Source organism: Polypterus senegalus, chromosome 1 (genome assembly GCF_016835505.1).
Source record: "Polypterus senegalus isolate Bchr_013 chromosome 1, ASM1683550v1, whole genome shotgun sequence".
NCBI classification, from domain to species: domain Eukaryota; kingdom Metazoa; phylum Chordata; class Cladistia; order Polypteriformes; family Polypteridae; genus Polypterus; species Polypterus senegalus.
In genome coordinates this window covers 142,350,299-142,363,454 of record NC_053154.1, presented here as the reverse complement: position 1 = coordinate 142,363,454, position 13,156 = coordinate 142,350,299, and the positions used below count along the sequence as shown (strand labels likewise).

The 13,156-nt window shown below is 37.0% G+C and overlaps 1 protein-coding gene across 3 annotated transcripts in view; it reads left to right on the top strand.

The window, feature by feature from the left end:
* Positions 1 to 13,156, top strand: part of fxr1 (fragile X mental retardation, autosomal homolog 1) — a 102,495-nt gene that overhangs the window by 46,738 nt on the left and 42,601 nt on the right. For all 3 annotated transcript variants that reach the window (XM_039759461.1, XM_039759451.1, XM_039759440.1), the window contains exons 3-5: positions 2,224 to 2,317; positions 11,022 to 11,093; positions 11,191 to 11,339. In XM_039759461.1, the coding sequence (XP_039615395.1) occupies positions 2,224 to 2,317; positions 11,022 to 11,093; positions 11,191 to 11,339 (315 nt within the window). The remainder of the gene's footprint in view (positions 1 to 2,223; positions 2,318 to 11,021; positions 11,094 to 11,190; positions 11,340 to 13,156) is intronic.

The following is a 13,156-nucleotide window of genomic DNA, read 5'->3' as shown; positions in this document are numbered from 1 at the left end:
AAAAACTTCAATAAGATAAAGTAGACACTACTGTTAACAGTAAAATACTTGGGTTAAAGTCTAAAAGTATAAAAAATAAAATTTGAATTAATAATGGACTTATTAACATTATTTGATTTCAGCAGTCCAGCATGAAACAAAACCAAATAATTGGGCTTTGGGCATGTTTTAGATCACAAAGTTACAATTCATCTGCTCTGTGACTCATTTCACATGTATTTATAAATATCCATCAATAATTTGAGATAGGTGTTAGCTGCTAGGCATATTTGGCATAAAGTGGCTTAATAATGTTTGTAAGGTATAAATGATACCAGCTGAAATCATAGTGCAAGAGACCGGCAACTAGAATCCTATGAAAAGTTAAGTAAAACCAATAATTTATAATTTTGCAGCCAAACAACATTAAATGATTATAAGTTCAACTTTTCAACACAGTTCATTTTTTCATATATATATATATATATATATATATATATATATATATATATATATATATATATATAAAATCCGTGAAATGCTTACTGTTGTATTTACATTGCTATTATAAAGAGCATGTTAGAACATGTTCAGAAATCTACAATAATTTCTTGCAGGTGGTCTAGCATGATTTCCACACATACATTCTCATGGCACTACAAACGTCATTTCCAGTGAAGCTCAGTGTCTGTGGGAGTAAATGGGGCAGTGGGCTGCCCAGAACACTGAACTGTTCCATGGTAATTGGAGGAACTGTCAAAGTGGCTGGACCTCTTTATGATTGACAGTGTTTTGGCATCAGAGCATATCAAATTCAGTCCCATATGAACTTTTGGCAAGTGAAGGTGTGAGACGAGCTGCTTCTCGTAGTGAGTTATTTGTTCACGGTTTTCATTTGTACATATCCTACTTTAAATTAAAACATAAATACTGCGTTCTTGAGTTTACTTCTTGTTTCAGTTTAGGAAAGTTTGTTTATTTTTTTTCAAACTAGGGTGCTTGGTGGGGAAAATTAGCCAGCCAGCCATCTAGTTAGTTAGCTAGCTGTGCATAGTGGCAGCCAGTGCTGATATTGCTGACTTGCTTTTAGTGCAGCCATTTAATAATCTTCCTCATGGGTGATATTCAGAATTAAACACCAGGACAGATCAGTACCCAAGACTGATTTGGTTCAAAAGTCAGGGAAAAATAACCCGTCTTTTCAGCTCTCTTAGTATGACAAGGTGAACTGGCTGAGTGGAAGTGCTGTGACAAAGAGAATGTCCTGTTGACCATGCCTCTTAATTAAACTCATTAATTAATCTCAGGTTGTTTGGTCAAAACTGGGTTTTGGGGATCTGGATAACTTTGACAGTGCATACAAAAGACATGAGAAAAACAATGAACATTCGAGTCGTGCACAGTTAAATTATCTTGGCAGGGTCAGACTAGATCAAGCGATTAATGATAACGATCATATGCTGGTGGCAAAATATGAAGAAACAATTAAAGAAAAACACGTCCTTTCTTAACTGCCTAATTCTTGTCCCTTTACTGCTTGATCGTCAACAACTGGCATTCAGAAGGCATGATGAGGGTAGTGAATCTGCTAACAAGGGGAATTAAAGAGAATTCATGAAAACATTATCCAAATGTGATTCTGTCTAAGCCACACACTTCCAGTTATCTTTTGTGTTTTCTGGTGTGTCCCATTCCATTCAAAATTATTTGATTTCTGCTATTGCAGTTACTGTTATTGATGAAGTCAGAGGTCAAGTTCAGACTGCTCCCTTTTGTTTATGTATATGTGTATTTTACCCCAATGGTATGATACGCTGAAGTGCAACTGCAGGCTCCCAGTGCTGTAGCAGCTCGCCGTAAAAGCAAATACGAAAAGATTGCAGTCCTGCTATATGTGCCGGTCGTCGATGGGTGTTGCAAGGAACAGTATTACTTGGCCACTAACCTGGCCACATCCCTGCCTGATTGCTGTGTCTTTTATAGGAGAGTGGTAGATCCTGCTACAATAAATAACCGCGTTGCTCCTGTTTCAATCTGACTAAAACCTGGTTTTGCTAAAGTACTGAGACTCCACCTTCTTTCATACTGTTGATTGTGGAGTCCAGAATCTTTTAAGATAGACTTGCAGTGCATCTAAGAAATTTTTTTCTCCACCCTTACTTAAGAATTGATTTATTTATAAAATGTGTTTTTTTCTTTGTGTTTGGGTTTTAAATATTTCTGCACTTTATATTTTATCTGAAGCTGGCAGCCAGAACGTCAGGTTCCATTCAGTGATGTACGATTGCCATCTCCACAAGATGCTAAAAAGGACATTGGTGAAGGAGAAGAAGTTGAGGTAAGATCTTCTTATATTGTACAATTCTAAATAAGGAAAGTTAATATTTGGAGGCAGGTCAGTGAGTGATGGTAATGTTTTATCTGTAACTGCATAATGTTAGTGGCTGAATTCATGTAGTTGACTGGTCCATAAGCATGTGTCACTGACAAGGAATTAACTGAGGGCGATTCGAGTCAGAAACGAATACTCCTTTGTTCAGTAGAAGAAGTGGGTCTGTTGCTTTTATCACAACAGAAAGAGTATAATATAACTCAATTACTGTCTCTTTGTCTCTCAGCCTTGCAGTTGCCTCCCTTCAGCATGTGTTTGTTCTGTAATAATAGAAGTATAGTTGGTATAACTTAATTGCCATGTTCTGCATATCCTTGTTTTTAAGTAATATAAACTGCAGTTAATAAACTGGAATGCATACATTATCTTGCAAACCTGCTATTGATCCTGTGCATCTGCAGTAAAATTTTAACAATATGCATAGATGGAGTGGCATAATAACGCAGTGGTTAGTGCTGCTGCTTTATAAATTTGTGAGTAATGGTCTTGGTTTAAATTCACCTCCAGGTATAGTTTGCACATTCTCCTAATTTCTGTTGGTAGAAAATTCTACCGACAGGGTTCCTTCTGTTCTTTTGGTTTTGGATACGGAGGTATGAAAAAGATCGAGGCAGACTTCTCACATACTGTATAGCCTGTTCTTCTCAGTCATTAAGTATGCTATGTATTAATAAGGATAAATCTTGCTTGGATGTGATTTTTGTGAAACAACACTCTAATTTTGACTGTACTGAATTTCTACAAGGTCCTGTGATTTTTCTCTATTAAAATCCCTAATTCAGAACCAGAGTTGCTCAAATACAGTAGTAAAGAAAAGCGTATACAGGTAGTCCCAGAGTTACGGACATTAGACATACAAACAACTCATACTTGCGAACGGGGCCGCAGCTGCTCCTTCATCTGTCTGGGGAACGCAACGCAGGTTGCTCAGTAACTGCCGCTCTGTCATCTTCAGCCTGGGGATGCTGCAAGTGGTGGCTGAAGGGTGGCGGTGTCACTGCTCACACTGTGTAGCGTCCCTCAGGTGGCTCCGGTTGATGGATGGAGCGGTGGGGTCCGCATCCCATTCATTCTAAGTGGGCGGCTGGGTGCGCGGCTACCACTTTGCCACCCCATATGTGTAACTATTAACAGTATTCATTATTTAAACAAATTTAATGATTTATGTGTAAAGTACAACATACATATTTAATGCATTTCATCATGAAAATGATATCAAGTATAAATCTAAGATTTTTAAATGTGCAAAGAGCTGGAATATCATAAATTTAGTGTGTTCTATGTGGCGAGCAGCTTTCTGCTGCTGTCAGGTCAGGAGGAAAAACCAGAAGCGAGTAGCGATTAACAACTGAGTCAGTTTTAAGATTACGTTTACGAGGTTAAAGTGGACATTTCGGGTTTAAAGCCGAAATATACACTTTAATCACAAAATAGACATTTTCATTATGTCCTTATTTTTTTTTTCTCTGTGGCTCAAATACGCTGCCGTACATTCTGATGGTACAAGGTGCAAAAAAAGACGGCACAGAAGATGGTATGTGAGACTTTTAAAATATATAGTGTCATTTCTTTGGGGAATATGTGACGCTTGAATATACCAGCACCACAAATGCATTTGTATGTTGGCATTTTGCTTCACCACATCGAACCATTCATCAAACATTGATGCACGCACATCGATCCTGTGGGATCCTAAAAGCGGCTGGGGTAGCAAGAAATTCAGGCTTGAATTCAGGGTTTGAATGTGGAGAGTTATGACGATATTCCAGAAGAATATTGTTGTACATGAATAAATATAAGATATCCTCTGAAAATAAGCCCTAGTGCAACTTTTGGAGCAAAAATGAGTATAAGACCGGGTCTTGTTTTTGGGGAAACACGGTACCGCTCATGTGCAGGAAGGAGGCTTGTTTGGGCGGTTCGCTGCCCGCCCACCACACCGCCGCAGCTACTGCTCCTGACTGGATGGATGCTGGATGGGGTAGTGGGGGGCGTTTCACTGCCAGCCCACCACACAGCCTTACAGTGTCCCTTGAATGGCTGCCCCGTTCGTTCTCGGTGGGCAGCTGGTGATGCTGCCAGCAGTGACCCGGTTGTGGCTGAATGGAGTCCATGGTGGGTGAATGGGGCTGCAGGGGGCAGCATTGTAGTGTGCCTTGGGTGGCTACCTGTTGAATGGGGGTGGCGATGGGCAATTCACTACCTGCCTTTGGCCGCACCCTGTTCGTTCTCAGTGGGCGGACGCTACAGGCAGCATACTGTATGCAAGTGGAAGTAAATGTGTAGTGGGCGGGTGGTGAACCGCCCCTCGTCACCCCCATTCATTCTCAATAGCAAGCCTGCTTGTACTATTATGTACATAGCAAAGATCTAACCAATGAAGACCTTATGGAACTAGAACAGCAGATGATGGCATTCAACGAAGAAAACCAGAACCTAGGGAATCCAACAAAAACGTTTTCTACAAAAGAGTTACGCTGATGCATTTTGTCTCATCGAAGCAGGAATGTCAAAATTAAAGGAGGAAGATCCTGATACAGAGGGGTTTACCGAACAGTCACAGAAGGCCTGAGTTGCTATAAAGATATTTATGATGAGAAAAAGAAAAGCTCCGTGCAAACCTCCTTTAATGCCATCTTTGAGACCAGTCCTGTCCTCTTCATCAAGTCTATCAAGTTCTACCAACATTGTTTAAGGCTGTACTGTATTTGAAAATGTTTAAGCATTTACTGTACCTGCACAGAAAGGTAAATATAAATAATATGTTGAGACAAACATATTTCCAAATTGCATTTATTAAAATAATGTACCTGTTCCAACTTACATACAACTTCAACTTAAGAACAAACCTATAGTTCCTATTTTGTATGTAACCCAGGGACTGCCTGTACATTGCATTGTAGATAAAAAATGGGTAAAATACTACATTGCTTTCTTATATGGTGTATGTTACTTTAGCATGGATGTCATTAAAATTGTGTTTTTTATTTTCATTTCTAACCCTTTCTGATTTTTAACATAATCATGCATTTCTCTCATTTCTCATCCCTGCAGGAACTCGCTTGTTATGAACAAGGGCAGAGCTCTTTATCCAACAGGGTGGCATTACACATTCTTTACACACTCAGAAATAAAATTAAAAATACATAGAGGATGGTTAAATATAAGAAAGTAAATAAGTAAAGACTGATAAACTTACAAAGTATTTGCATATCACGAGCGATTTAAATTGCAGCCATTGACATAGAAATGACACTGGGAAAGAAGACATTTTTCTGTTCATTGTTGCTTGAAAAAATTATTTCTGGATCTGTTACTGTTGTGAAAGAATTCTTCCAGTAATTTTGTACTGCAGTAATTAGAAATTAATAACAATAATTTGCCCTGAACAAGCATATAGCCAAAACATAGCACTAAAACAGGCACTCTAGGCATGCTAGGTGTTAGTGCTCCAGGCTCAGCTCCAAATATTACTTTTGCATCTGGATGGCTGAGGAACAGTATTCCATCTTCTTACTTGCTTACAAACACCCATTGAATAGCCTCTACTGACATACAAGAGCTTGCTCAAAACTTCAGGGCCATTCAGTGCACATGCTTTTATATGGAATTCGAGCCAAATTTATATATTAAACCAGTGTATCATAAATAAATGTTCTGCAGTTCAGTGACAGACTAAAAAGGACAGTGACATCAATAGAGCTCTCCCAGTGACATGACATACGCAAAGGAGTTAAATGTCTTAAAAAGTGCAGGTTCAGCATTTTCATATGAAGCTGAAACATCTTAATACCTACAATCAACTTGTAATAACTAAAGCCAGAAACAATTGTGTGCATCTGTAAAGTAATAAATTGCAAGGAAATGAATAGCTCTACTTTATAACATACAATTCTCTGCTGTGACACCGCACATACACAGGTGTGATATGTTGTTAGAAATAGTAAATTCTGTACTTTTTCATAGTTAAAGTGTCTTGACACAGTAATCTGTTTATAATGAAAAAAATTCAAAAGCGTTGTAAACATGGTGGCAGTGTTGGACTTTATACTCTCGATCAGATAGGTTTAAATGGTGTAATGCAGTTATTAGACAGAGACACTAATTTGCAAAAAGTATTGAACATTGTTGTTTCCCATTGTGGTGGAAAGATCCGCTTTAATCATAGGGGAGAGAAAAATAATTACATTATACGCCACTTTATGCATATATAAATGTTTGCCTCTTGCACTGTTTTCAGCCTTGAGATGAATGTGTCATGTACCACTTGAAAATATACCTTTTACTATAAAGATTTTTTTTAACTTATGCTACAATGTGCTGACAACAAATTTGTTTGGAGGCAGTCACCAAAAAAACATTTTTTTGATAGCCTAAGGTTTTTCATGATGCTATTATGCTTGATGTCATCATAGGTATACTTCTTCCTGTTATAGCAAACCCACCCAGAAAAACAGATTCAGACATCAGTTCTTCTATCATAAGTGGGAGCTGCATTTTCTCACCTAAGCAAATGAATAACCCCATTTTCTTATCTGTTGTGGCAACTGCTATCTCACAGGTCTGTCATTGTGGGTTCACATTCTGGTCTGGGGCCATTCTTTGGGTAATTTGTACATTCTGCCCATGTCTGATAAGTTTACATGGGGTGCTGTAGTATTCTTCCACATTCATTAGAGGTGTAAGATTGGTTTGTTTGTTTAGATTGGGCTGGAGTAGGTGTGCTGTGAAGTGTCCAGTGTAAGATCCTGTTTTGCATATGATGCCTTAAAATTCCCTTAATTTACAGTGCCAATAACAGCATAAGGAATGAATTTAAAAATAAATAAATACCCCAAGTCTATTGTTTTTATATTAGAGACACTGTTATTAACAGCATCAAAAACTGCAACATGTTCTAATACCTCATCATGGGCAGGGTAGAAACTAGATGGGTCTACAAAATACACACAGCATGATTATGAAAGATAGGGATGTGTTAGTGCCAAATTAAACAGATATGCCTCTCTGTTTTCTAGAATATACAAAAGCAAGAGATGCAGACTTAAACATTAAGGCATTTTAACCATGTTTTTCTTTCTGTGGTAGTACAACTTTGCTTAGCTTTTTGAAAAATTATTGAAATTAAATGTTTAGTTAAATTGTTTTTGTGAAATTATCAGATATTTTTAAGTAATAGAAGAAGCCCGACACACCACCTCTATATTAGTGATGCCTTGATCAGTTTTTTTTTTTTTGGGCTGATACTGATTACCTATTTCTTGGTACTGAATTGACTGATTCTGATACTTTTTTTTTTTTTAATATCCTTTTAAATACTTTTTACTTTAAACACTGTTAACTTTGGTATTTTTAAACTATAGACCACAGGTTACCTGTTCATTTTTTATTGACACAGTTACATTCTGTAGGCTTGATATTTAGTGACAGTATAAATACTGAAATAAATAAAATTACCTTAAAATACATAGTTTCACTATTTAAATGTGTACAGAAAATAATATATTTGCATAATATTTGACATAGGGCAGCACGGTGGCGCAGTGTTAGCGCTGCTGCCTCGCAGTTAGGAGACCTAGGTTCGCTTCCTGGGTCCTCCCTGCGTGGAGTTTGCATGTTCTCCCCGTGTCTGCATGGGTTTCCTCCGGGTACTCCGGTTTCCTCCCACAGTCCAAAGACATGCAGGTTAGGTGGATTGGTGATTCTAAATTGGCCCTAGTGTGTGCTTGGTGTGTTTGTGTGTGTCCTGCGGTGGGTTGGCACCCTGCCCGGGATTGGTTCCTGCCTTGTGCCCTGTGTTGGCTGGGATTGGCTCCAGCAGACCCCCGTGACCCTGTGTTCGGATTCAGTAGGTTGGAAGATGGATATTTGACATAAAGGAAAATAAAATGCTTCTTGCAATTATAAATTATCATGTTTTGTTTTAAATTGTCATGTTCTGTTTCTTCTGTAATGTTTTTATCTGAAACGAAGTTTAATTAAAAAAAAAAAGTAGTTTTTCACTTTTAAAAATAGCTCCAGATCTATCTTTTCAGCTAACAAGCCTATTGTTTACAAAGCAACTGTTCTTTTTCTAATTGAAAATGTGAGCTGCTGTACTAAATACAAGCTTGCTCACCATCCGATTCCAGACAAGCAGTGTTTGTTTTAATTAAAGGATAAAATAAAAAAGCCTAAATTCATTAAATTAGCTTTTCTTGCTCTTTGACTAATTGCGGTGGGCAGCTCCTTTGATTCATGTTTATCAGTTTATTACTTCACTTTCTTAGATGTAAAGGTAATATTCCAGTCTTTCTGGTAAAGTCTAACTTTCTGCTATCCATTTAGATAATAGATATACATTACGGTAACATCGTTGCATATACCTTAGAAAAGCTGATGCTTGTAAAAATCTTTTTTTGTTATCGGCCAATTTACCAATTGAATCTTTTGTACTGAAAATCGGTCGATTTAGATTTTCTGCAGATCGATGATAGCGTTACTAATTTATATTTAATCTTGTGCGTTTAATTGACTTTTGTACTATGTTTACTTACATTACATGAGCACTGGTACTAGTTTTGGTGTTTAAAACTTTGAGCTCTGAAGCATAGAGTACACTTTCAATGAAAGTGATCAAAGTATACGGAAAGTTAAATAATTCTCCTGTCTAGTTTTATGGTCTTTTACTTATTGTTATTTTTACGACTTGATTTCTCAGGAATATTTTCACAAAGAAAGCATTGATTCTGTGGAATAAAGTAACTGGGTTTATTATAATTTACTGTTATTGCCATGTAAATTTATGTAAAAATAATTTAAGTTCATGGATGCCTACCAACATATGCACTAACTGTACACCTGTAATATATTTTGCTGAACAGTACAATATAAGCTATTAGAATTTAAATTTGTATGGGGGTAGTATTAATTAAAAAAATAGACAGTAAAGAGGTGGAGGAAGTACTTCAGTAACACCTTTAGGGGAATGTACATATCTTTATACTTTTAAAATACAGGTAAAATTCCATTACAACGAATATCTTTACATCAAACTTTTCATTACAATGAATCATTTATATGGTCCCAACAGATTCCTCATATGACACAAGAGCATAGAAATCTTGTTACTACGAAATACATTCAGCAGATACTTTCATTACAACGAAGTGCCCTTGAAATGCCTGAATGAATCATCTGCAGAGCAGTTAGTTCTTTGGTCGCAGCTCAGTTGTGCGCAATGATCCCCAAACAGAAACATTGTAAAAAAAAAAATTCTTTCTTCAAACTTTACTCATACAATTTTTTTTTTGGCTGGTTTTGTTTTCTGTGGTTTTCAGTGATACCTTTTGCTTATTGCTCGTCAACGTTTGAAAAACATCCATTGGAATTTAACTCATTGTCACCCTCCTATACTAATGACAGACACGAAAAAACGTCAACAGTTCATATTAGAAAAAAAAAACGTCAAATTTTTGCGGCTTTTGATTCTGGCAAAAAGAAAAAAGACATTGCCAGTGAATTCGGAATTCCACCATCTTGAAAGACCGAGCAAAAAAAGAAAAATCTCGGGTTGCAAACATATGTGAACTGCTACATTTGAAAATGTCAAACAAGCAGTTTTTATGTGATTCAGTGATGCTCATTCAAGAAACATTCCTATTAATGCGGCACTCATTCAAGAAAACGTGAGATTTCTAAATTCTCTTAGGACCTCCCCCAACTGAACAATACACCGAAGAGTATCCCGAAGTGCAATCACCACATCTGTGGAAGACTGTTTATCCGTTGCTGGGGCAACAGCAGGCTCACAGCTCTTCTGCTGCTCGCCACTGAAGCAAACAGAAAAGATCTCGATGGGTAATTCAAGGAGCATTGTAAATGCAGGGAACAGTATTACTACAACCCTGCCTGACTGCTATGTCTGTTTGTAGGAGAGTGGTAGATCACGCTATAATAAATAACCCTTCTGTTCCTAACTGAATAAAGCTGGTTTTGCTGAAGTTCTGAGACTCAACCTCATGTTTTGGGGTGCAAGACAGGGACTTGTAGCGCAACCACGATCTTTTAGGATTTGCTTCTGTGGCACTTTGCTGTAGCGCTGTGAGCCTGCTGTTGCCTTGCTCCGGTAACTGACAATCTTCCACAGATGCGGCAATCGCGCTTCGGGACGCACTTTAGCATGTCATCCCGTTAGGTGGGGGGTGGGTCCCAAAAGAGTTTAGAAACCTCACAATATGAAGAAGAAGAAGAAAAGGATGATTTGGCTTCTGATTGATAACTGTGCTGCCCACAACATGCTTCCACATTTAGATAATGTTTGCGTTGAATTCCTCCCACCCAGTTGCACAGCAGTGCTTCAGCCATTGTATTTGGGCATCATTCGCAACCCTAAAAGTGTATTATCGCAACATTACTCATCAACATAACTTGTAGACAGGTGGAGATTAATATTAACACGAAAGAAACTATTGAAATGATTGCAAACACCTGGACGCAAGTTAAAGAAAGCACTATACTGACAAATACAGAATCTCATTGCAACAAAATATTTTTTTTTCCCCCTGGCAGTTTGTTGTAACAGAATTTTACCTGTACTTACTTCAGAATTGATGCAGCTTGATTCTATTATTAAACAGTCTGTTACATTGTTTTTTGTTCAATCTCACAGATTTACTCACGAGCTAATGATCAGGAACCCTGTGGTTGGTGGCTTGCCAAAGTGCGAATGATGAAGGGTGATGTATGTTCTAAAAATTACATTTATTATTGTCTGTTGAATAGCTAAGTTTTGTAATACTGTTCTAGATTTTTCTCATATAATTTTATTTTCTCTGCAGTTTTATGTTATTGAGTATGCTGCTTGTGATGCCACTTACAATGAAATAGTTACATTTGAACGCCTTCGACCTGTGAATCGTAATAAGCCTGTGACAGAGACAACCTTCTTCAAATGTATAGTTCCAGTTCCAGAGGAACTAAGAGATGCGTAAGTACAAGAGTTTTAAAGATAAGGATTTTCAAAAAATTTCCAGAAAAAAAAAACTGAATAAGGTACTGTTATATAAATTTGTGTCAGGTTGTTGATAAGTGAATGTAAAAATGTATGTCTTAACATTTCCCAGACATAAATTGTATATATCAAATTTGTATTCACTTTTTTTTTCTTTTTCAAACTCTGTTTTTGTTTTCTCATATCCTAAGCTTATCCATGTTTTACAGTTAAACAAATTAAAACTATATAAGAGTAAATTGGATATTTATTCCTCCATAAACCTTTACAGAAAAATGAATGAAATGTTCCCTGTTAACGTAGTTATTTTTAAGATTGTTTGCACATTATGCCCTTGTTAGGCAATTACTTGTTCTGTACGATACTGGTAAGAGATAAATAGATAATGAAGGTAAAACAACATAAAAATGCTTAGTGCAAAATGTAGTTTAGCAGCTTTATAGAAAAGTGATATTTCTTTATATTTTAACTTATAAATACTGTTCTGAAATAAAATTGATGCACATTTTGATTTGAAGTTTGATTGCCTTGTGCCACACTCTGTGTTTTTACAGTAAGTTATGGATCTTCTTTATATTTGCCATTTCTGTAATTTCTTTTTACTACATATGATACTGCTGTGTGTAGCTATGATGTTGGACCATTGTAGAAATGTGTCATGTGTACATTACCCACTGATTTTTAATCTGTTGTCTGAGCCTGCTGCATTTTTATCATCCAAATTAATGACACTTTATTGCTGCAGTTCCTTGTCCTGTGCCTCATGCAATAGTACAGTTGCACTGGTAGAGCAGTCTGCAAATTTAAATTCCAATATGACATGTTTACATTAGTGCTGGGTGAAATGGACAGAAATATAATCACAATATTTGTTTCTGTATTGATTGATTTCAAGAATTATCACAATACAATTTCAGATATGTATACATATACAGTGCAAATATTTTAAATTGGAAACCTATCACAATGAAAACCAAATCTGCATTACTAGCTGCAATAGATATCTACTTCTATTCTCTATCACTTAAAAATCTTGAATAGAGCAGTATCTAAAATAATTTGGGATCTTGTTTTATTTTATTTTCTTTGAATAAAAGCAGCACACATTTTATATTGTGAATTTTGCACCCTTCCTGTGGACAAGATTCATTGTCCACAGAAGGAGCTTGGACATAGTTTTCCAGTTATTGGTTTGTGAGTCCAGCTGCTGTAACAGAATCCTGTTTCTTGATTAAGCTGCCCAGTCTTCTGTTGTTTGGCTGGTGCTAGTGCTCTTTCCTCTGCTTCTGCTGTACTGGCAGACCTTTGAAGTCCAGTAGCTGATGTGCTCTGTTTTATTTGTATTATTTGAACCACAGCTCTGGCTTTCATGGCATTCACTTTCTCAGGTTTCACATAGCATGTTTTGAAATGAGGATTAAGAAGGGATGATATGTCCAGAAGGTCATCAATAGCAGTGTCATCATATTTGTTATTTAAGTAGCTGATGACAGTAGTTGTAATATTCTTTCTGAGTTCAGGGCCCTTATCCTCTGGCTGTTCATTGAGCAGGTGGAGCACAAGCTTCACATATGATACACTGACATATGATTCCCCTAACACTATATCTGTGAAACTAACCAGTGAATTTAAAGTCTTGTGGACAGGGTTGAGGATGTCCATGTCTTGCCACATGGGCAGGAGGTGTCTGGTTTTTTTTTTTTTGTTAGCAGATAGTATGTCTGTAAATGCCTTCTCCTGCTCCAGCACTGTCCGTACTGCAGATTAAACTCCTCTTGAGGTGCTGACAACTT